We start from the raw sequence: 25,448 nt of genomic DNA, 5'->3' as shown, positions 1-25,448 counted from the left end.
ACACTGAATGTACCAAATACTAATGAATCGTTCGCTTAAAATCGTTAATTTTATGTTACATGAATTACACCCCTATAAAAAAAAATCACTGCCCTCAGGAAGCTTACATGCTAATGGGGAGAAGACCATAAGCAAACAATATACATGGCAAACAAAATGTCCATGGACAAATGAAGAAATTGCAGTACATCTATACAATAGAACTTCTCTGCAACACAAAGAAATGAACCGAGACACGCAACAACACGGATGACCTTCAAAAACATATGGTGAGTGCAAGAAGCCAGATACAAAGCAGCACCGAATTATTCTATTCACACGAAACTCCAGGAAAGTCAAATCTGCAGCTGTAGAAGGCAGATGAGTGATTGCTGGGGACTGACTTCCTAGGAAACCTTCCGAGGGGGCGGAAGCGCTCTATACCTTGAGCGTTATGGGGGCCCCAGGGGTGCAATTGGTTAGCGTGTGGTACTTACATCTCGAGTGTTGCGGAGGTGGTTACACAGGTGTACACACATTTGTTGAAACTCACAAATCTGTACACTTAAAAGGTGTGTATTACAGAGACGTCCCTGGAGATCTAGTGGTTAAGACTCCGAGATTCCAATGCAGGGGCCTCAGGTTGGATCCTGGTCTGGGAACCAAGATCCTACAGGCCATGGGATGAAGCCAAAAAACTGGTTTTTGATGTACATATTATATTATGTGTAAGTTATACCACAAGGGTTGGTTTTAAGTACATGTTATGTCAAACAATGATAAGCAGAGTGAAGAAAAACCAGGAAAGAGCAGTAGGACTATAGGAACAGGCAGGAGTTGCTGTTTTAAATCTGGTGGTCAAGGAAGGCAGCACTATAAAGCCAAATCTCTTTAGATCAATCCTTTAAAAAAAAAATGCAGTAAATGCAATCTTCATGGTAGTGAAAGGAGAAGAAATATATGAACAGTCCAAAACAGTACATAAGCAGTTCCCTGGCGGTCCAATGGTTAGGACTCTACTCTTTCACTGCTGAGGGCCTGGGTTCAATCAGATCCCTCATTGGGGAACATCCCCCAAGCTGCATGATGGTGTGGCCAAAAAAAAAAAGAATATGGTACATAAGCCTAAAGGGATTCCCTTGTAGCTCAGCTGGTAAAGAATCCGCCTGCAATGCAGGAAACCCCATCTGGATTCCTGGGTTGGGACGATCTGCTGGAGAAAGGATAGGCTACCCCCTCCAGTATTCTTGGGCTTCCCAGGTGGCTCAGCTGGTAAGGAATTCGCCTGCGATGCCGGAGATCTGGGTTCAATCTCTGGATTGGGAAGATCCCCTGGAGAAGGGAATGGCTACCCACTCCAGTATTCTGGCCTGGAGAATTCCATGGATTGTACAATCCTGGGGTTGCAAAGGGTCAGACATGACTGAGCGACTTCCACTAAGCCTAAAATTTTACATGTAGCACTGGAAAGAAACGTTTTTCCCCTGGCAATGGTAGATTTAACTTCATAATTCATGAAGTAGGGGGGAGAAGAAGGGAAGAGATGAGGGAGGGAGAGAGGGAAGGAAGAGTCTAGAGGGAGGGAGGGAAAAGGAGAGAGAGAGAGAGAATTAGGGGAGGAAAGAAACAAGGAGAGGAGGAGGAGGGAGGGAAGGAAAAAGAAGAAAGGCAAAGCAGGCTGTCTTTATGGCTGCCCATGAGGTGATCCAGTTCCAAACAACAGAGCTGACTAAGGACACGGGGAGGAATGAGTGCGCCCAGTGACCTACCAGCCACAGACTGAACGCCCAGGCACCGGGACCAGAAAGGGTGCGCACCAACAGTCAGGATCCTCAAGCAGCCTCTGCTCAGAGACAAGGACAGAAGACAGCAGGGCCTTCCCAGGAAAGAAGGCCCCACCACCCCTCCCCAGTCATGCTCAACCTCTGAATTTTCACTTTAAAGCATTTTTCAGAGTGATTACTCAAACTAGTAAGGCAGAAAATTGACGCTCAATAAATGTTTATGACTGCTGTTGAATGACACAGGTAAACTGAATTAAACTCTTTGAAAAGAAAGGTTATAAGAGATTATGGAAAACGGTTCAGCCATGTATTAATTGGATGACATATTCACCAGGCAGGAGAATGGGCTGAGAGGTAGAGGAATTTCTAGAATACTCTATGACTGCTGAATTGCTTGGGATTTTATTCTCTTCTTAACTTGAACCTAGGGTATCTGTGACTACATGCCAGAACCAGGCTCCGTCTGTTCAAGTACTCTAAGAGTCAAGTTCCTGGGAAAGACAGCAATAACCCAGTCACAAGCAAAAGAAAATTAGGAAGGAGGGGAAAAAAAAAATTCCAGAAGCTACAAGAAAACTGAATTATCCTCCATCAATTCAAGCCAGAGGCCAAGTGCTTACGTATGGTGGGTATACCTCTCTGCCACCACCAAGGATTCCAGCTACCACCAAGTTGACCTCACAAACAGGTCAAAGGGAACCTCTTAATTACTGGCCAAAAGCTGTTGGAAAGAGGGGCAAAATGAACAAAACATTCTCCAAGGAAACACCCACCCTTTCCTGCCTCCAAAAGTTCCTCTGTGTCCCTTCCCATAGGTCTTTCCAATCCGTCTTGCCTGAAAACTTTCTATCTCTTTCCCCTCTCTGTGATCTCACCCACTAGGTTTCCGCTGGTTGCCCCCCATTGATCAAATGTGTTCAATACATTTTAGCAGTTCCAACCTCAGCTGGAACTGATCTCTTGGGAGCTGTTCCCAAAGCAGACAGGACTCCCCAGAAGAGTCCAGCCAGCCATCAGAAGGCTTCCACGTGACACAATCTGCAGGACCAACTCAAGAGTAGCACAGCCCGGAGATGCAGCCACAGGGAAACATACACCGTCAACTTAATGAGAAATCTGCCTAGGACACTAACCCCGACTCAAAAAAGCCAAATGTTTACCAAATTCCAGAAATAAAATCAATCACTTCAAGGAACTGACAGATCAGAAAAAAATTAGAATCATACAAACTGGAGGTAACTTGAAATAGTTAAAGATAGGTTCCCTGAAAAGCTGACTCACAGTGGTTTTGATGGCTTGCATGGGTCAAATTTTAAACAGCCCTGGACTAAAAAAATAGCCTCCCAGGTTAAATGCCAGAAGTCTGTTACAACTGAATAAGCCCAAGGCTGAGTGAGCTCACAAGATGCTGAGCAGAAATTAGAGGCATATAATAGGGGTTCTTTCATCTTCCTGTTTGTCTGAGTCATTCTCAACCCCAGTTTCCCAATAATATCATACAGTGCCCTCCCCCAACTACTATTACTAAACAAAAGGGACTTTTACTTGGCTTTCTATGAGTAAAAGGTGGTGGAGGGAGATGGAGTCTCTGCTGTTGTACCAATTACTGCTTATTATTTTGACAGACAGCTCCTAAGCAGATCTATGGGAGGGGTTTTTTGTTACATTTTTTAACATGGCACCTAATAACCAAGAATAAATATATTTGTGTTTTGACCAGAATTTGCCAAAGGGCTAACCAGCCACAGTACCAAAATGAGTCCTTATACTATAATAGTCTGACCATTCGAAGAGAAAAATAAGGAAGTTCCACAAGTTAGATAATTATGATCCCCAGGTTCCTGACCTACCAACCGGTTAAGTCCTGAGGGGTTTCTGCCAGCTTCTCTGAAACAGAGGTCCTGGGAAGAGCAAGCCCCTGGAAGGTACCCTAGACCAGGCAGCAGAGGACAAGGCCCAGGGGGTCACGCACAGATGAGTCTAAGACAGAAGCAGAAAAGAAATGGGACAGACCAGCACAGCCTGTTTGGGGTCAAGGATTCCCATACAGTACAAAAACATCCTCAGCTATTTTCCATTCCTGAATCCCACTAGAATAATGTCTCTTTTAGCCAATTAAAAAAAAAAAAAAAAAGGCCAACTCCCAGTGTTCTGAGCCACACTATTCTGGGACTGTAAACAAGTGGAGCAGCCAAACAACGTGATGGGTCTTCTTAAAGGAACGGTCTCAGTGAGATGAGGTCCACCACTGACTTCACTGAAGGACAGGAAGGCTTACCCTGGCCTTCCCTTTCAGACAGGGCTCAGGGCTCTGGATTTCTAGTCTAGGAAGGCCTACCCCAGGAGACACTTTCTTAAGGGTCTCATGGACCACTCCTGGGTCACTGGGCTTCCTTATCACCCCACATGTTCAGCAGGAGGGGATTTAACTTCCAGAGCTTTTTGGCATGAAGAGCACACAGCCTTCCTACCACTGGGGATCAGTTAGCATGAGGATGAAACAGGGGCAAGAGACTGTTAGTGTGCTGCTCTGTTCTGATAGCAAGTTTGTAGAAAAGAGACAGTGGAGAATGGAGTGGTTGTAAAAAGAAAGAAAAACTTGGGGTTTAAGTATTTATATATACATACATTAGATGTGGATCTGTGTACATATAAATGTATAATTTGTTTTTTATATATATATATATAAAAGTATATGAATTTTTTCACCATTTCTGTGACTAGAAATATTTCAGCAAGACAAGATGTCTGAATCCCTCACAAGACTCAACAAAGAGGAAAATACTACCCCCTACCTCCATTAAGAACTCTAATTGTTAGAACTTTATTCTTCTAACCTTTGAGTTATTTGCTAAGGGCGTTGTCTCTAACTTCAAGAAACTATAGATCTCTTGTCAGTGTGGATCATTTACGTATTGTGAGTTTCTCAATAATGGACCCATGAGTCTCTGGTTTTCCAACTACAGTTCCAGTAATGTCTAGAAAAATCAATGAATACAACACAGAAGGTCTAACCATTTCACTAGAGAGGTTACAAAATATGCCAAAAGATAATATTGATTTCAGCTAAATTACTTCTGAGGAACAGAAAGAACCAGAAGAGGGAATAAAAAGTGGTGTATTGGTTAAATGTTTTCCACTTCACTGGAATCCAGGTCTCCTATCAGAACAAATCTTCATCTCTTAGATCAGTTTCAATCTTAGCACCCTTGACATTTTGTACCAGGTTATTCTCTAGGTGGGGGTTACCCTATGCATTTTAAGATACTCAGCAGGACTCTGGCTTCTACCCACTAGCCAGAAGCACATAATCCCTGATCCCCCAGCAGTGACAATTAGAGGAGTCTCCAAACATTACCAAATGCCCCCCCACCCCTACCCCTGGGGGCAAGCAAAATCACCCTTGGTTGAGAACTACTGTGCTAGATAGTAACAAATGAGATTACTTTAACTTTTTCTTTATTATGTGAACTGAGTTCTTAAAAGTTTTATCAATTTAAGTCTGGGGTTTTATCAATTTAAACCTGGGGTTTTAAGCAGGTGTTATTTGCACAAACCAAATGCCTAGGAGTCACTACGGAGTCCTCTCCTTCACTCACCTACCCAACATACCAGCATTCCTGTTTTACATCCAAACTTCGTCCCAAATTCATCAATGTTTTTCCATCTCACCATGACAATAACTGCACCAAATCCAGGCTCCTTCTCCCCTCTGCATCTGCTACAGCCTAAGTGGGTTCCCTGCTTTCCTCTTGTCCTCTCCCAGACACTACAAAGTCTCCTAGTCTTCACACCAAAGTCAAGAGCATCTCTAAAAAACTTCCATCAGCACAAGTGACCTTCTAACATAAAGCAATCTGGTGCTTCCCACAACATTTAAAACCACACTTATTTCCATGGCCTACAAGGCCCCACAGCATCTGGCAACTGCCTAGCTCTGCACCTCCATCTTCACCACTCTCTGTCGGCTCACTCCAGCGACACAGGCATTCTTTCTCTACTCAAACATGCCAGCCTACCTGCTTTCTGTTCTCATTTTCCTCTGTCTGGAGGTCTATTTCCCCAGGTGGTATTAACCATCATGTCTTTGCTTAAGAGTCACCTCTACAATAAAACCTTCCCTGACCATCTGGCAAAAGTGGCTTCTCAGTCACTCTTCCTTGATTATACAGCGAAACCACCTTTTTTATGTGTTTTACATGTGTTAACTTTGCTTTCCTCCCTTAATGGTAAGCTCTTATGATGGCATGGACCAAACCTTATCTCTGGAGTCTAGAAAATGACTGGCACCAGCAGATATACTCCATAAAGGTGATGAATGAATGAAATGTCTTTGGCTAGTAGGCCAAATGTGTCCATTTAAGAGCCACCAATGAGTTCCTGCTTCTGAGACTACAAGTCAATCTCTCCCCAAATTTGCCATTCCAGTATACACTCAAATGGCAACGGGTCAATGATAAAATTGTCACCTCCAAAAGGAAGCTTTTTGTCCTCCCAGGTCTTCCAAAAGAAACTAAATAATATTCAGATCACAAACAAAAAATCTTAGGAGATTCTAGGCCAGAGAATTTGAGGGAACCTCACATAACAGTAACAGCCTACAAGCTGCTAAAATCATCCCTATGAACTAAACTGAAAATGATCAAAGCCCACAAATGCCTAGAAACATACAGAGAAAAGCAAAATCGGGGCCTAAATCATGAAATCTTCACTGATATGAGGAAGGAGTTCTTCAGTGCTAACAGTCTTGCATTTACACAGAGCTGTTTCATTTGATCCTCACAGTAGCCATGAGGAATTGGTAAGCTGATGCTACTGACCAGAATGAAGTTTGATTAGAACATTTAAATGACTTGGTGAGAGAGAACAGAAGTATTATAGCACAAGGATCTTGGAGCGCAAATCCTCTGCCACTTATTGTAACTTGACCTTGGCAAGTCATTTCATCTCTCTGTGTTTCAGTGTCCTCATCGAGAAAATACACTGCTTCTAGATGATATGTTGTATTCCCCTAAAATGCATACGTTGAAATCCAACTCCCAATGTGATGGCATTAGGAAGTAAGGCCTTTGAGAGGTGATTCAGTCATGAGGGTAGAAATCTTATGAACAGGATTAGTGTGCTTATAAAAGACACTCCAGAGAGGTTCTTTCTGCAACGTGAGGACATGATGAGAAGACAGCTGTCATGAACCAAACACTCATCAGACACTGAATCTATCAGTGCCATGATTTTGAACTTCCTAGCCTCTAGAACCATGAGAAATAAACTTCTGTTGTTAATAAACCTCCCCATCTATGCTATTCTGTTATAGCTGCCGAACTTACTAAGACTTACACTTAGTTCACAGGCTGTGGTAGGGTGAAATTGCCCCCACCCCACCTCCAAAGATGCCATCCTAGTGCCTAGAACCTGCGAATCTGTCACTTCATGGGGCAAAAAGGCTTTGCAGATATGACTGAATTAAGGACCTTGAGGTGGGGAGAATATGCTGGATTATCCAAGTGAATCCAATGTAACCACAAGGATCCTTGCAAGAGGGAGGCAGAAGGGCCACAGGCAGAGAAGCAAGTGACAGCAGAAGAAAAAAGATGGAAAGGGGGATTAGAAGATGTTAACACTACTAGCTTTGAAGCTGGGTGGTGGGGCCACAAGCCAAAGTACACAAGAGGCTTCTTGAAGCTAGAAAGATAAGAAAACAAATTCTTCCATAGCCTCCAGAAGGAACACAGCCCCATCAATCCATTTTAGGACTTCTGATCTCTGACCTATAATAGAAAAACTTAAGTCACTAAATCTGTGATAATTTGTTACAGCAACAGTAAGAAACTAATACAGAGCTATCTGTCATCAGGATTCAATGAGCGCAAATGCTATGCATGGTGCCAAGTACCACAGTGAGAGCTCTTTAAATTTTAACTATGATGAGCCAAGACCAGAACCCAGGGGAGATTCAGAGAAGCACTGCAGGAACAAAGAAAATAAGGTTCAGAAATTTGGTAGTATCGATCTAAATCTAAAATGCACATATCATTTGACAAAGATTCCATATCTAAATAGATTTATAGGATATTCAATACATCCCTGGTTGTAATAACTCAAACATCCCATAATAGGCTAAAATTATAGAAAAACCATTCAACCGAGTACTAGGCAGCCTTTAAATAATGAGGTAAACCCCAAAGTGCAGATAAGGAAAGTTCTACAAGTATCCTTTAGTGAAAAACAGCCAAGGACAGAGCAGCAAGTATATTAGATTCCCTTTTTGTTGAAAAATTTAAAAGATGCATACATATATTCATAAGCATACGTGACAAAAATTCTAGAAGGGCGCATAGTTAACTGTTAATGGTGAATGTTCCAACAAGAGACCAAGAGCATGGAGTAGGAGGGGAACTCTTGTCATTGTATGTCCTTTCATATGGTTTTAGCCTTTTTACTAAGTATGTGTGTGATATTCATTTCTAAAAAACTGAGGCTGACATGTGACATCACCAATCAAGTATTTAAGGGCTGATATGTCCACCATTGTATGACCCAGGGCACAACACAGGGTCCTGCTCTCCAGGAGTTTACAATCGAGCTGAGTTCATCATCTAGATTTATATCAGACAATCACCTCTCTAATTGTTTCAGACCTTCACATTAGAAAAGGGAACCAGATAGTTTCTCCACGTACGTTACCACTATGACTCTATGAGAACAAATCTCCACCTAAAATTCTCATCTAATCCATTAGTCCCAACCAAAGCTGCTTGCAATTAATAAACTGTTATTTGCTGGGAAGTAGTCAATGTTTATGAAGGAGAAATCTTTACAGAACAATCCAATTATAATATATATATATATATATGACACATTATAAGAAAAACAGATGCACAAACCGTTGGATTTGTCTTCTTTGGTATACATTCTTCTATTTTCTTAATTCTCTACTAAGAAATATGTATCAACGCTACAAAAAAAAAATACAGCCTCCTCCCCTTAAGAAACACTCTTTTTGGTGTTGACACAGTATCCATGAGGATTACTGGTCATCCCAAATCTTCCTCTCATTTTATGACACTGACAACACTGCAAAGTATTCCACATTAAAGAGAACTGGTGGTAAAACCAACAAGAAACATCCAAACCCAAGTGTTCCATTTATAAATATTTAGTCCACACTGTCACCCAATTAGAGCATAATCCATAAAGGAGACATTATTGCTAACAAGGGAGGCAGAAGGGGATCTGGGTCACTTCCATAACTCTATTAGTTCCTTTCAGCCAAGAAAGAAAAGCCTGTGTTAGCAAAGTAGCTGACAATACATGTACATAGAAATCATGATGCAATTCATCTCCATAATCTTATCTAAAGAGGAAAAAGACAGATGAAAAATATTCAAGGGTAATTAGACAGTTTCCAAGTGGTAACTTACAAATGTACTCCTCCAATCTGGAGGCTTGAGGAGTCATCACAACCAAAAGTACTGAATGTACCACAAACACTCCCTGATACTGACAAATACAACAAACTGATGCTGACTCCAAATGCCAGGCCCGGTGATAAGGGCCTTTCCATTTCCATTCCTAATTTCTTTGAATCCTCTCAATTGCTACTACGATGTGGAAGCAAAATTGAGGCACGGAGTTTAAATAACTTATCTGTGGTGATACAGTCCGTAAGTGAAGCCAGGATGTGAATTCAAGCAGTCTTCATTCGAAGTATAGAAATGATGATACTAGCTAGCTTCAGTGGAGAGTACATTCATTCATCTACCCCCTTTACCAAACGGCCCAACTGTCACACACTTTCATCTCTCCAACTTGCTCCTATTATCACTCACCACCCTCTCCCTAGCCCAGAATTAAATATTTCTCCAGTCCTGTTATCACAGATGCCCTTACTGGCCTCTACTGATCAGAAGCTAATATATGAGAATAAGAGCCCATTTGGAGAGGGTACTACCCTTAGGAAATGCCCACTTTTCAAAGACCTGTCTCCCAGTGGAGCTAGCAGGGTTATGATTTACAGCCTTCCACTCCCCTGGGACCCACCAAAAAAGTGTTTCTTTCTCTGCACGCACAGTCTCTCCTCATTCACATGTATTCACAACTTACCAAAGTGCTCTCATTCAGAAAATGGTTCTAAATCAGTTCTTTCTGATAATAATCCTAATAATAATAATGACAGCTATCATATACTGAGTATTCACTATCTAACAGGCTTTACAAACACTGTGTCATTTCTTCCTCATGACCACCCAATGAAGTAGGCACTGTCCCCAGTGTACAGATGAGAACATTAAGACTCAGAGGGGTAAAGTACTGATAATTCAGCCCAAGGTCATGCAGCTGGTAAGTGAATCTAACTCCATTCAACTTAAGCTTTCGGAAGTCTTGCCTCTTAGCGATTAAAATGTAAGCTCCTCCTGGACGTTCCCTGAGAGTCACCTGCCAACAACACATCTCCTCCACTACCACATGAATCCTAGATCACTGAGCGCTTACCTGAATTTCTTCATTTTCATCTACTAGGAGGAAACTCACAACCTTCTCAGTCATCTTCTTCCTCTTGGTCTCCTCATCCATCCCTTCCTCTTCCAGCAACTCCTGGACCTTAGTGACATGGTACACAGTAACGGGGTGCCTCCTTTTGTTACCCCCAGAATGAGTCCTCTTCTGGCACTCCAGGCACAAGTTGATTTTACAGGTCTGGCACCTCACCACTGCCCTCTGCTTCACACCTGGAGAGTGCCCATTGGGGCCCTTGCAGGGGTCACAGTAAGGGACATGGCCAGCTTTGAGTCTGATCCGCTCATGGTTTCTCAGGCGCTCCTGCCGATGGAGTTCCTCCTCACAACGGAGACACTGCAGGCTGCAACACTCATCACACTCGAAGACAGCTTCGTCAGTCCCACTGCAGGTGTAACTTTCCTGGCACAGCAGCCCTGGATTCAGGCCCTTCTCTGCTGGGGAAGTCTGGGCACTCATATTCAGACTGGAAGGAAACCACCTACCATGTAACGGTAACTGGGCTTTCCCCAGGGGAAGTGAAGACAGAGGTGTTGAGTCTGAAGACTGCACACAACTTCCACAGGGTTCTGAATACCCTAAAAAATGTGTTTTGTTTTTAAAAAAAAAAACAATCGATGTCCTATTAGAATTCTTCACACACTCACAAATGTTCCAATGTTTAATTTTCTGCCTCTAAGACTCTTGAATCAGCAGCAACGTTGATTTGGTTTGATAGTTTCATCTTCCATAAAGTGCAGGCAAATATGTGGTCAAAATCAACTTGAAAGGGTCTTTTATGGCTATCTGAGAGAGATCTGATGGATTTACTGAGGTGGGCTCATGGGTGGGGCCTCAGTCGCAAGGTTTTGGTAATGAAAGAGTGGTCAGGAGCTTTTCAATATTATCCAACCTCAAGTCAATATTTCTGGGGATACCTACAATAGAGGCAGGAAAAGTATTTCACTCATCTAAAAGAAGTGCACCTTTATAAAAAGATTGTGATTAAATATGAGGCTAAAACTCCCAAGAGAAATTTCATTCTTGAAACTTAAATACTGACTCATTCTGATCCTAGAAATTTCTCCTCAAAATCATGATTAAGGCTGTTCCTTTTGAAAACAACTACCTATAGGATCAAAGCACTTAACAGACTCTGTCGCTTTATTTCCCAGACTGAAATTCTCTGTTCCTTGAGTTATTAGATTCAGATCGAAAGCACTAAGCAAACAGTCCTTGAAGGGACGTTCTGCACCCGTCCCTGCACTCCACAATTGGGAGAGGCGAAGAAAGATGCCTGTAAAAAGCTACAGAAGCAATAATAATAAACTCTAGCTCCATCAAAGTCCTGGGCAGGTCCAAAGACCCTTGTAACTGGGCTGTTTCAACTCTAGACAGATGCCTATTAAGGACTCTCAACCTGGAAAGAGTCACCATTCTACGGTGCTTAAAAACAACTATTGTACTTCCTTTCATCCTTTTCTCAAATTGCAAAAAAGGAGCGACAGGAGACAGAATTCCTTCACTATGGCCCACTGCAAAGCCAGGCATGCAGTGAGTTAAATAATTTTTCTCTTTGTCACTCAAAACCCAACTTTAAAATAACTTAAAAAAAAAAAGAAAGAAAAATAAGTGGAGCAAGAAAGGGGCTTTTGCCCCTTCTACAATCATATTTCTAACTCCCCTTCGCCTGGATACCCATTCTAATGCTCCAACGAAATGTAAAGCCCTCCTTTCAGGTATTCAACTCCTCCCATACAGAAATCAATCTATCCTTCTAATTTTTAGATAAACAGGGAAGGCGAAAGGAATGACTAGGAGACCTTATTTACACCCTAATCACAGACGTGCCCAAGCAGCTCCCGCAACGTTAACAAAAATCAAAATTGTCACAATTGATTAAAAATGTAAAACCAACCTTCAAAAGGCTACCTCTCCGCCCACCAAGACCCAAGCAAACAGTCTGCCCACTCGGCCTCCCACCTCGGCGCCTCTCCCCAGCCGGGGATTTCTCACCCTTCCTTCCTCCCAGGCAACACCACCTCAACCCGAGGGGCTGGAGCAGGATCTAAGAACAAAGAAGGTCCCCCCAAATCTCCCCCACGCCGGCAGAGGCCAGAGCCGGATCCATTGTTTATACCACCCCACCCCCACCCCAGCCGCACCCGCCCCCCCCCTTCCTCCCGGGGGCAGAGGGAGCTCCAGGGCTATCGCTCGCCCGGCGCAGGGCCGTGCCCTTCCCTCCCCGACCGCGGCGGCCCGGGAACCCCACCACTAAGCAGTTCTGTCGCGGCGAGGCGGCGTCCGGAAACCACGGGGCGCCGGTGGAGGCTGGGGCTGTTCTTCAGGGCACCGGTGGATCCATCCCCATCTCCATCTCCGCCCCCCCTCCTCCTTCGCTGCCTCCCGGGCTTCCTCCTCTCCTGTTGTCAGTTAGGATCAGCTGATCGGAGTGAACTTCTCCCTGCTCGGACTAACAGGAAGGCGTGAGCGCTGCAGCCCACTGAGGGAGGAGCGGGAGAAGTGGAGCCTGACAGCGGCGAGGGCGGAGAGGCGTGCGCACAGCCTCCTGGGAAGTGTAGTTCCTCGGAGTGGCACCCTTCCCCAACTTCCCGGAAATGAAGCCTCTGAATGACTACAACTCCCGATACGGAAGACGCGGCTCCTGCGAAGAGGCGCTAGAGACAGGCTCTCGAGCATTATGGGACTTGGAGTTTTTGCGCTGACTGTGGTTTCCGCAGGTTTCAGCACGTTGTTCTGGGTAGTGGCCAGAGAAGGAGTGGCTCTAAATTAGAGAACTGATGTAATATGTGGTATAGGCCAGGCAAATAATTCGATTTCAAGTAACTTTTATTGCACACCATTCCTTCAGAAATGTGTTAAAAACAGGCAGTCTCCAGTTACCCAATTTCGTCTTGCACAAACTAAGACCAGAAAGAATTTATATGAGAATATAAGTAGTCTTGGAATGTTCTGCAAGCCAAGAATTAATTTTTTTTTCCTCCATTAATTTATTTCTCTGACCTTTCCTTATTTACCTTCAGAACTTCCAAGTTTTAAATCAGCTTTTGGTTAGAGAGAGGTACATTTATCCAGGTAAATTTTCAGGCTACAACACAAGCTAATGGTTAATATTGTTACCTGTTTTTTTGTTTGTTTGTTTGTTTTGGAAATTGTCTTTTATTCAGTGCTTTGACTTTTTGTCTTTTCTATTGTTTCTTAGAACAACACCAGAAGCCTGGTGTAAAGAGCACTGGTCTGAGATGAAGACTGTGATTGTTCTAGAAAGCTCTTGGGCAAATCATGCAACTCTCTATGAAATAAAAGGATTGTATCAATGTAATCTCAAAGATCCCTGCCAATTCTCATGTTCTCTGACTCTGTCCTGATAACTGTTAACCCAGGAGAGAAACCGATGGTTAAGTGACTCGCCAAGGTCATAAAGCAAATAATTGACAAAGCTGGGACAGGAACCCATCTCCTGAATTAAAGTGAGATAATTTTTTACCTGATGATTCAAGGGACATAGTTAGACCAATAGTAAAGCCAAGTCTACATAATACAGTATAAGTTATTTGTGAGGATTATATTGCTGAAAATTATGTTTTCAAGACTGGACAGATAGCCAACAGTTGGACTAACAGTAAAACTTCGTTGAGAAAGCCACATCACAAGCCAAGATACTAAGAACTAAGCTATCTGTAGCACTTTGTAATTTTCAGGTTTTAAAGAGAGAAGAGGAAAAGAGGGATTTTGGAAATGAACTTAAGATAAAACATCTCGAGCTAGGCTCTAAGGATTGGCTAGCATGTCACAAAATTTCCCTAGAAGGTTTTATTTCTAACCTACCACAATAATTTTTTATAATCTTAATAGTTTGCCTCATACTCCTAATCATAAAATGAGGATATTAATATATCTTGAGGACAAAATGGTATTTAAGTAAGTAAGTGAAGTCGCTTCAGTCATGTCTGACTCTTTGCAACCCCATGGACTGTAGCCTTCCAGGCTCCTCCGCCCATGGGATTTTCCAGGCAAGAATACAGGAGTGGGTTGCCATTTCCTTCCCCAAAATGGTATTTCAGTTCAGTTCAGTTCAGACCAGTCACTCAGTCATGTCTGATTCTTTGCGACCCCATGAATCGCAGCACACCAGGCCTCCCTGTCCATCACCAACTCCCGGAGTTCACTCAGACTCACGTCCATAGAGTCGGTGATGGCATCCAGCCATCTCATCCTCTGTCGTCCCCTTTTCCTCCTGCCCCCAATCCCTCCTAGCATCAGAGTCTTTTCCAATGAGTCAACTCTTCCCATGAGTTGTGGGCCTAAGTGGCCTAAGTACTGGAGTTTCAGCTTTAGCATCATTCCTTCCAAAGAAAAACCAGGGCTGATCTCCTTTAAAATGGACTGGTTGGATCTCCTTGCAGTCCAAGGGACTCTCAAGAGTCTTCTCCAACACCACAGTTCAAAAACATCAATTCTTCAGCACTCAGCTTTCTTCACAGTCCAACTCTCACATCCATACATGACCACTGGAAAAACCATAGCCTTGACTAGACGGACCTTTGTTGGCAAAGTAATGTCTCTGCTTTTCAATATGCTCTCTAGGTTGGTCATAACTTTGCTTCCAAGGGGTTAGCATCTTTTAGTTTCATGGCTGCAGTCACCATCTGCAGTGATTTTGGAGCTTTTTTAATCCTTTTTAAAACTTTAAATGGTATTTAATCCTCCAGTACTTTGGCCACCTGATGCGAAGAGCCAACTCATTGGAAAAGACCCTGATGCCAGGAAAGATTGAAGGCAGGAGGAGAAGGGGACAAGAGAGGATGAGATGGTTGGATGGCATCACCAACTCGATGGACATGGGTTTGAGCAAACTCTGGGAGACAGTGAGGGACAGGGAATCCTGGCATTCTGCAGTCCGTGGGGTTGCAAAGAGTAGGACATGACTGAGAGACTGAACAACAACCGGGAGATAGTGGAGGAGCCAGAGAAGCCTAGTGTGCTGTAGTCCGTGGGGTCACATGGGGACTACAGATTTGACTTAGCAACTGAACAACAACAAACCCAGTGGTTAGCTCATGGAAGGAGCTGATATGATCAGGGCACATGGTAAGCATCTGGGTGTTTGTTGGTAGTGTTCAACTCCTGACCTTCATAGTAGCTGTACCAATACTCACTAGATTTTGCTTTACACAATTTATATGTTTTTTGTACTTTCCCATTTGTATACAATGCAATACAATACAATACGGTTAGTCACTCTGTGCAACTGCATGGATTGAAGCCCGCCAGGCTCCTCTGTCCATGGAATTCTCTAGGCAAGAATACTGGAGTGGGTAGCCATTCCCTTCCCTAGGGGATCTTTCCAACCCAGGGATCGAAACTGGGTCTCCTGCAGATTCTGAGCCACCAGGGAAGCCCATTTGTGCATCTCACCATAAAAAATAAAATTTAAAAATTTTAATTAGAAAAAACTGAATAATGCAAAAGGTGACAGGAAAGTAGAATCTTCGAGGTAAGCAAACCAAGCTTATGGACTTACTGATTTCCTTAGGTCACTCAGCACAGCATTTTAAAGGTCTTAACCCCAACAAGACATACAAAACAAGTAAAAGGTTTCCAGGTTTGTCATTTTAAAATATGATAATCTACTTCATCAGATTATATTTGAGTCCACCAACCTATGAGCTATATTTTCCTTCCAGTAGTTAAGGCAGAAGTTGTGAATCAAACTGCCTTAATCAATAAAAGAAATGATTTGGCTCACATAATTGCACAATCTGGTGATTATCATTTCTGCCAAATCTCAATCTTGGGGTCAAATAACATATTTAAGATCTTATTTCCTTCTCCATTTCTCATCTTTGAGAAATGCACTCAACTAATTTTTGACAAAGGTGCAAAAGCAATTCAGTTACAGGAAAGATTGTCTTTCCTTTATCTTTGAGGAAGAATGATGCTGGAGTAATTGCGCACAAAAAAATAGGCAAAAAGAAAAAAAAATTAACCTCAACTTGAACCTCATACATTACACAAAAATTGATTAAAAACTGATCATAGATGTAAATGTAAAATGCAAAACTATAAAATTTTAAGAATAAAACGTGAGAAAATCTTCAAGACCTAGGCTAAGTGAAGAATTTGTTGACATGACAGTAAAGCACAATTCATAAAAGATAAAATTGATACAATGAGATGTCAACAAATTAAAAACTTTTTCTCTGTTAAAAAGGTACTAGAAAATACCTTGATCTCTAGCTGTGCCAGTCAGATTTTCTGCCCAGGGCATTTAGAATTAACATCCAAAAACAGTGAATAGAGTGGACATTTGCTACAGAGAGTGTACTCAATATATAATCTCTTTTCTGTGTTTGGAGATATACCTGTTGTGTAAGAGTTGATGAGACATTTGTTCAATCAGTGGGCTGACCATGGACCACGAGTACATAGTAACATTAAATAAATAAATAAAAACAGTTTGGAATTCAAAATGAAACTTCTGTTTCCGCGAGTATGCTTGACATGGTATTCTAAAAAGACTTATGCAGCAGAATACTCAGATGTTAGGTAAACTACAAAAAATATATATTTAAATACATTACTACACTGACAGGAAAATAAGAGCAATCCCCAAGTATTGAAAAGAGAAAGTCAAAAAAGAAAGTTAAAAAAAAAAAAACACAAGCAGAGTGGTAATTCCTGGGGAAGCCTGGGGGGGACTCTCCTAGAGTCTTTTATATATATTTATTTATTTACTTTATTTGGCTGTGTCAGGTCTTAGTTGCAGCACTCGGGATCTTCAACCTTTGTTGCAGATCTTTAGTCAAGACATGCAAACTCTTAGCTGTGGCATGTGGGATCTAGTTCCCTGATGAAGAGATTGAACCCAGGACCCTTGCATTGGGAGCACGGAATCTTACCACCGGGCCACCAGAGAAGTCTCAGAGTCTTGATAACAATTACTAAGGAGAGGAACAGAAGAGGAAACTGGGCAATAAAAGAGAGTCCTTGCAAAAGAAAAAGTGAAAGTCACGTGAGACTCTTTGCAACCCCAACGACTATACCATCCATGGAATTCTCCAGGCCAGAATACTGGAGTGGGTAGCCGTTCCCTTCTCCAGGGGATCTCCCCAACCCAGGGATCAAACCCAGGTCTTTTGCATTGCAGGTGGATTCTTTACCAGCTGAGCCACAAGGGAAGCCCCCCAAGAAAGCTTGGAGTCCAAGGATGGACTAAAATACTTTACCTACCAGCAGGGGGAGCAAGAAAAGAAACCTGTCTGTGTGACCACTGCTCAGCCATTAAGTTGTGACTTTGCGACCCCATGGACTGTAGCACGCCAGGCTCCTTTGTCCATCGCTATCTTCCAGAGTTATAGGTGGACTGTATTCTATAATAATGATCACAAGTGTCTCTTCTGAGAATTTGTAAACATGGTTTTGTCATCATGAGGGTCTGAAGTTTGAACTGAAAGCAGAAATAGACAAATGCACAAAGAGCTGAAGGAAATCAGTTAAAATAGGAAAGACTTGAACAACATTATCAACCAACTTGATATTCCTAACAACAGCAGAACATACCTTCTCTTCAAGTACACACAGGACATTCATCAAAATAGATCATGTTAGGCAATAAAACAAATCTCGGTAAATTTAGAAATATTAAAATCATATAAAGTCTTTTCTCTGATCACTATGAAATTAACTGGAAATCTGTATCTGAAATATATCTGGAAAATCCCCAAATATTTGGAAATTAAACGATACACTTCTAAATGATACTTTGGTCAAAGAAACCACAAAGGAAATTAGAAAGTATTATGAGTTGAATGAAAATGAAAACACAATAAATAAAATAAAGACAATGCTTAGAGAGAAATTGTAGGATATAAAGCTTATCTCAGAAAAAAATAAAGGTCTCAAAGCAGTTATTTAGGCTATTGTCTTATGGAGCTAGAAAACAAGAGCATGTTAAATCCAAAATAAATAGGAAAAAATAATTAAGATCAGAACAGAAACTCATGATATAGAAAACAATAGAGAACACAGGTATACCTGTGGCGGATTCATTTCAATATTTGGCAAAACTAATACAATATTGTAAAGTTTAAAAATAAAATTTAAAAAAAAGAAAAAAAACAAAATTAAAGAAAAAAAAAGAAAACAATAGAGAAAATAATCCAAAAGATGGTTCTTTGACAAGATTTTTTTAAGTTGGTAAATTTATATCTAGACATACCCAAAAAAGATAAAAAAGACACAAACACAGTTAAGAAAATGGAAATAAGAATCACTACAAATCCTAATATAGTAGAAGAATAATAAATAGTATTAATAACTTTTTGTTATTATAAATTCAACTACTTACAAGAAACGGCCAAATTCCTTAAAGCAAACTGCCAAACGTGACTCTAAATGTAATCAGAATAACCCTTTATCTATTAAGATGAATTTTATTTTATTTTTTTTAAAGATGAATTTTAGTTTAAAACTTCCTCACAAAGACAATTCCAAGCCCAGACAGCTTTGCTGTTGAATTCTATTACTATTACCAAACACTTGAGGAAGAAGCAATACCAATTCTACACAAATTCTTCCAGAAAATAGAAGAGGGACCCCCTTCCCAACTCATTTTTGAGAACTTATAATCGGCGTGTAACATTGTATTAGTTTCAGGTGTGCAACATCATTATTCGATGTGTACATGCACTGTAAGAAAATCACCACAACAGTTAATATCTGTCAACATAAACAGTTACAAATTTTTATTTTCTTTCTTAGCCACATTGTGTGGCTTGTGGGATCTTAGCTCCCCAACCAACTAGAAATCGAACCCAAGCTCTGAGTAGTGAGAGCACCAAGTCCTAACCACTGGACTTCCAGGGAAGTCCTCCCAGTTTTTTTCTTGTAATGATAGACATGAGTTTGAGTAAGCTCCAGGAGTTGGTGATGGACAGAGAAGCCTGGCATGCTGCAGTCTATGGGGTCGCAAAGAGTCGGACATGACTGAGTGATGAACTGAACTGAATGAGAAAGTTTAAGATCTACTTTAAACTTTCAAATATGCAATACGGCAGTATTGACTACCGTCACAATATTGTACATTACACCCCCATGATGTGTTTATTTTATAGCTGTAAGTCTGTTCTTTGGACCCCCATCACCCAATTTGTCCACCCCTCAACCTCCCTCCACCTCTGGCAGTCATCAATTTGTTGTTCCCTGTATTTTTTAGCTTGGTTTTGTTTTTTTGTTTTCATATAAAAGTGAGAGCATGCAACGTTTGTCTCTCTCTGATTTATTTCACCTAGCATAGAGTCTTCAAGGTCCATCCATGTGGTCACAAGTGTCAAAAGGTCATTGATTTTATGGCTGAATAACATTCCATTACTTACGTTACTCACATATTTTTTATCTATTCACCCATCAATGAACAGTTAGGTTGTCTCCATATCTTAGCTATTGTAAACAATGCTGCAGTGAACCTGGAGTACTCACGTTCCTTGCCTTCAGAATTTTTCAGAAAGCTACAATAATCAAAACAGTGTGGTAATTACACATGGATAGAAGTATTTCTCAAAGGAATATAATTGAGAGTCTATAATTAAACCCACCCATTTACTATCAGTTGATGATTTACAAAGGTTCCAGGACTATTCAATGGAGGAAAGAAGTTTTTTCAAAAATTGGTGCTGAGGCAATTAGATATACACATGCAAAAAAATGAATTTGGACCCCTATACTACAACATATACAAAGTGAAAGTCGCTCAGTCATATCCGACTCTTTGCGACCCCACAGACTATACAGTCCAAGGAATTCTCCAGGCCAGAATACTGGAGTGGGTAGCTGCTCCCTTCTCCAGGGGATCTTCCCAACCCAGGGATCAAACCCAGGTCTCACACACTGCAGGTGGATTCTTTACCAGCTGAGTTAGAAGGGAAGCTCAATACTGGAGTGGGTAGCCTAAGCCTTCTCCAGAGGATCTTTCCAACCCAGGAATCAAACCGAGGTCTCCTGCCTTGCAGGTACGTTCTTTACCAACTGAGCTATCAGGGAAGCCCCACGACATATATAAGGATTAACTCAAATCCAAGATGTAAAAGATAAAACAATGAAATTTTATTAAAAACAGAGGGCTCCCTGGTGGTCTAGTGGTTAAAAGAATCCACCTACCAATGTAGGGCACGTGAATTCAATTCCTGGTCCTGGAAGATACCACATGCCGTGAAGCAACTAAGCCCATAGGCTACAACTGCTGAGTCTGTGCTCTAGAGCCCATAAGAAACAACTATTGAGCTCACACGCTGAAACCCATGCGCCTAAAGCTGGTGCTCCACAACAAGAGAAGCCACTGCAATGAGAAGTCCGCGCATCACAATGTAGAGGAGCCCCTGCTCTTGACAACTAGAGAAAGCCGGCATGCAGCAACAAAGACCAGTGCAATCTCTCTATATATATATACACACATATATATATGTATGAAAGGAGTGCTCTGGTGATCCAATGGTTAAGATTTAGAGCTTTCACTGCCATGGGCCCAGGTTCAATTGTTGGTTGGGGAACTAAGATCTCACAAGACCCACAACATCACCAAAAAAAAAAAAAAAAGTAAAAATACAGGTATATATCTACATGACCGTGTGCTAGTATCTGAATGTTTCAGTTCAGTTCAGTTCAGTCGCTCAGTCATGTCCAACTCTTTGCCATCCCATGAATTGCAGCACGCCACGCCTCCCTGTCTATCACCAACTCCCGGAGTTCACTCAGACCCATGTCCATCGAGTCGGTGATGCCATCCAGCCATCTCATTCTCTGTCGTCCCCTTCTCCTCCTGCCCCCAATCCCTCCCAGCATCAGAGTCTTTTCCAATGAGTCAACTCTTCCCATGAGGTGGCCAAAGTACTGGAGTTTCAGCTTTAGCATCATTCCTCCCAAAGAAAACCCAGGGCTGATCTCTTTTAGAATGGACTGGTTGGATCTCCTTGCAGTCCAAGGGACTCTCAAGAGTCTTCTCCAGCACCACAGTTCAAAAGCATCAATTCTTTGGCGCTCAGCTTTCTTCACAGTCCAACTCTCACATCCATACATGACCACTGGAAAAACCATAGCCTTGACTAGATGGACCTTTGTTGGCAAAGTAATGTCTCTGCTTTTCAATATGCTATCTAGGTTGGTCATAACTTTCCTTCCAAGGAGTAAGCGTCTTTTAATTTCATGGCTGCAGTCACCATCTGCAGTGATTTTAGAGCCCAGAAAAATAAAGTCTGACACTGTTTCCACTGTTTCCCCATCTATTTGCCATGAAGTGATGGGACCAGATGCCATGATCTTCGTTTTCTGAATGTTGAGCTTTAAGCCAACCTTTTCACTCTCCACTTTCACTTTCATCAAGAGGCTTTTTAGTTGCTCTTCACTTTCTGCCATAAGGGTGGTGTCATCTGCATATCTGAGGTTATTGATATTTCTGCCGGCAATCTTGATTCCAGCTTGTGTTTCTTCCAGTCCAGCGTTTCTCATGATGTACTCTGCATATAAGTTAAATAAGCAGGGTGACAATATACAGCCTTGACAAACTCCTTTTCCTATTTGGAACCAGTTACTTGTTCCATGTACAGTTCTAACTATTGCTTCCTGACCTGCATACAGGTTTCTCAAGAGGCAGGTCAGGTATTCCCATCTCTTTCAGAATTTTCCACAATTTATTGTGATCCACACAGTCAAAGGCTTTGGCATAGTCAATAAAGCAGAAATAGATGTTTTTCTGGAACTCTCTTCCTTTTTCCATGATCCAGCAGATGTTGGCAATTTGATCTCTGGTTCCTCTGCCTTTTCTAAAACCAGCTTGAACATCAGGAAGTTCATGGTTCACGTATTGCTGAAACCTGGCTTGGAGAATTTTGAGCATTACTTTACTAGCATGTGAGATGAGTGCAATTGTGCGGTAGTTTGAGCATTCTTTGGCATTGCCTTTCTTTGGGATTAGAATGAAAACTGACCTTTTCCAGTCCTGTGGCCACTGCTGAGTTTTCCAAATTTGCTGGCATATTGATTGCAGCACTTTCACAGCATCATCTTTCAGGATTTGGAGTAGCTCCACTGGAATTCCATCACCTCCACTAGCTTTGTTCATAGTGATGCTTTCTAAGGCCCACTTGACTTCACATTCCAGGATGTCTGGCTCTAGGTCAGTGATCACACCATCGTGATTATCTGGGTCGTGAAGATCTTTTTTGTACAGTTCTTCTGTGTATTCTTGCCACCTCTTCTTAATATCTTCTGCTTCTGTTAGGTCCATACCATTTCTGTCCTTTTTCGAGCCCATCTTTGCATGAAATGTTCCCTTGGTACCTCTAATTTTCTTGAAGAGATCTCTAGTCTTTCCCATTCTATTGTTTTCCTCTATTTCTTTGCATTGATCGCTGAGGAAGGCTTTCTTACCTCTTCTTGCTATTCTTTGAAACTCTGCATTCAGATGCTTATATCTTTCCTTTTCTCCTTTGCTTTTCGCTTCTCTTCTTTTCACAGCTATTTGTAAGGCCTCCCCAGACAGCCATTTTGCTTCTTTGCATTTCTTTTCCATGGGGATGGTCTTGATCCCTGTCTCCTGTACAATGTCATGAACCTCCGTCCATAGTTCATCAGGCATTCTATCTATCAGATCTAGGCCCTTAAATCTATTTCTCACTTCCACTGTATAATCATAAGGAATTTGATTTAGGTCATTCCTGAATGGTCTAGTGGTTTTCCCTACTTTCTTCAATTTAAGTCTGAATTTGGCAATAAGGAGTTCATGGTCTGAGCCACAGTCAGCTCCTGGTCTTGTTTTTGCTGACTGTATAGAGCTTCTCCATCTTTGGCTGCAAAGAATGTAATCAATCTGATTTCGGTGTTGACCATCTGGTGATGTCCATGTGTAGAGTCTTCTCTTGTGTTGTTGGAAGAGGGTGTTTGCTATGACCAGTGCATTTTCTTGGCAAAACTCTATTAGTCTTTGCCCTGCTTCATTCCGTATTCCAAGGCCAAATTTGCCTGTTACTCCAGGTGTTTCTTGACTTCCTACTTTTGCATTCCAGTCCCCTATAATGAAAAGGACATCTTTTTTGGGTGTTAGTTCTAAAAGGTCTTGTAGGTCTTCATAGAACCATTCAACTTCAGCTTCTTCAGCATTACTGGTTGGGGCATAGCCTTGGATTACTGTGATATTGAATGGTTTGCCTTGGAAATGAACAGAGATCATGCTGTCGTTTTTGAGATTGCATCCAAGTACTGCATTTCAGACTCTTTTGTTGACCATGATGGCTACTCCATTTCTTCTAAGGGATTCCTGCTCACAGTAGTGATATAATGGTCATCTGAGTGAAATTCACCCATTCCAGTCCATTTCAGTTCGCTGATTCCTAGAATGTCGACGTTCACTCTTGCCATCTCTTGTTTGACCACTTCCAGTTTGCCTTGATTCATGGACCTGACATTCCAGGTTCCTATGCAATATTGCTCTTTACAGCATCGGACCTTGCTTTTATCACCAGTCACATCCACAGCTGGGTATTGTTTTTGCTTTGGCTCCATCCCTTCATTCTTTCTGGAGTTATTTCTCCACTGATCTCCAGTAGCATATTGGGCACCCCTACCGACCTGGGGAGTTCCTCTTTCAGTATCCTATCATTTTGCCTTTTCACACTGTTCATGGGGTTCTCAAGGCAAGAATACTGAAGTGGTTTGCCATTCCCTTCTCCAGTGGACCACATTCTGTCAGATCTGTCCACCATGACCCAGAGGTGGAATTGGGGCCTGATCGGCGGCCAAAAGGAGTTACCCCACGTCCGAGGTCAGGGGCAGCGGCCAAGAGTGCCAGGCTGCGATGGCGCAGGAATGGCTGAGAAGAGCTACCCAAGTCCGAGGTCAGGGGCGGCGGCCAAGAGGAGCTACCCCGCGTCTGAGGTCAGGGGCGGTGGCCAGGAGGAGCCACACCACGCCCGAGGCCAGGGGCGGCGGCCGGGAGGACCAACCCCACGTCCAAAGAGCGGTGGCTGCGCCGGTGCAGGAGGGCCTAGAGGAGCTGTCCCACGTTGAAGGTCAGGAAGGGCTGCGGTGAGGAGATACCCCTTGTCCAAGGTAAAGAGCAGCGGCTGCGCTTTGCCGGAGCAGCCGTGAAGAGATACCCGATGTCCAAGGTAAGAGAAACCCAAGTAAGATGGTAGGTGTTGCAAGAGGGCATCAGAGGGCAGACACACTGAAACCATACTCATAGAAAACTAGTCAATCTAATCACACTAGGACCACACTCTTGTCTAACTCGATGAAACTAAGCCATGCCCGTGGGGCAACCAAAAATGGGCAGGTCATTGTGGAGAGATCTGACAGAATCTGAATGTTCATGTCCCTCCAAAATTTATCTGCTGGTATCTTAATCCCCAAAGGTGATGATATTAATAGAATATTAATAATATTATTATTTGGGAGGTGATTAGGGCCTTTGGGAGGTGATTAGGTCATGAGCGGGGAGCCCTCATGAATGGGATTAGTGTTCTTATAGAAGAGATCCCACACAGCTTTCTAGTCCCTTTCTGCCATGTGAGTCAACTAGGAAGAGTGCTGTCACCTGGCCCTGCTGGCACTCTGATTTTGACTTCTAGCCTCCAGAACAGTGACTATTAAATTTCTTCTCTTCATAATGCTCTCCAGTCTGTGGAATTTTGCTGTAGCAGCCTGAACACACTGACACTTTAGAGTTGGCAACAGATTTCAAAGACGACACCAAAAGCACGAACAAACAAAGGGTGCATTGGACTTCATCAAAATTAAAAATGTTGTGCATCAAAGGATGCTGTAAGGAAAGTGAAAAGACAATCTGCAGAATAGGAAAAAAATATTTGTAAATCATACATCTTTGGAAAATTCTTAAAGAGGTGGGAATACCAGACCACCTGACCTGCCTCCTAAGAAATCTGTACGTAGGTCAAAAAACAACACTTAGAACTGGACATGGAACAACAGACTGCTTCCAAATTGGGAAAGGAGTACGTCAAGTCTGTATATTGTCACCCTGCTTATGTAACATATGCAGAGTGCATCATCAGAAATGCTGGCCTGGATGAAGCACAAGCTGGAATCAAAATTGCCAGGAGAAATATCAATAACCTCAGATATGCAGATGACACCACACCTATGGCAAAAAGCGAA

The 25,448-nt window shown here is 42.2% G+C and overlaps 1 protein-coding gene across 5 annotated transcripts in view; it reads right to left on the bottom strand.

The window, feature by feature from the left end:
- Positions 1-12,690, bottom strand: part of ZFYVE1 (zinc finger FYVE-type containing 1) — a 44,748-nt gene extending 32,058 nt beyond the window's left edge. For 3 of the 5 annotated variants that reach the window (XR_015134046.1, XM_086319897.1, XM_086319899.1), the window contains exons 1-2: positions 12,532-12,690; positions 10,257-11,197 (exon numbers count right to left, since the gene is read on the bottom strand). Coding sequence is in view for 3 of the 5 variants with exons in the window: in XM_086319897.1 (XP_086176023.1) it covers positions 10,257-10,739 (483 nt within the window). In the remaining 2 variants the exon portion in view is untranslated. Of the gene's footprint in view, positions 1-1,748; positions 3,898-10,256; positions 11,198-12,275 lie in introns of those variants that run through there. The other 2 variants (XM_086319898.1, XM_086319902.1) reach the window with 2 other exon arrangements.
- Between the last annotated feature and the right edge of the window lie 12,758 nt (positions 12,691-25,448).

This window comes from Bos grunniens, chromosome 10, assembly GCF_055505025.1.
Source record: "Bos grunniens cultivar Pamir isolate PY7600 chromosome 10, Bosgru_T2T1.0, whole genome shotgun sequence".
NCBI lineage: Eukaryota > Metazoa > Chordata > Mammalia > Artiodactyla > Bovidae > Bos > Bos grunniens.
The sequence above is the reverse complement of the archived record's forward strand: the minus strand, read 5'-3'. Positions and strand labels throughout refer to the sequence as shown.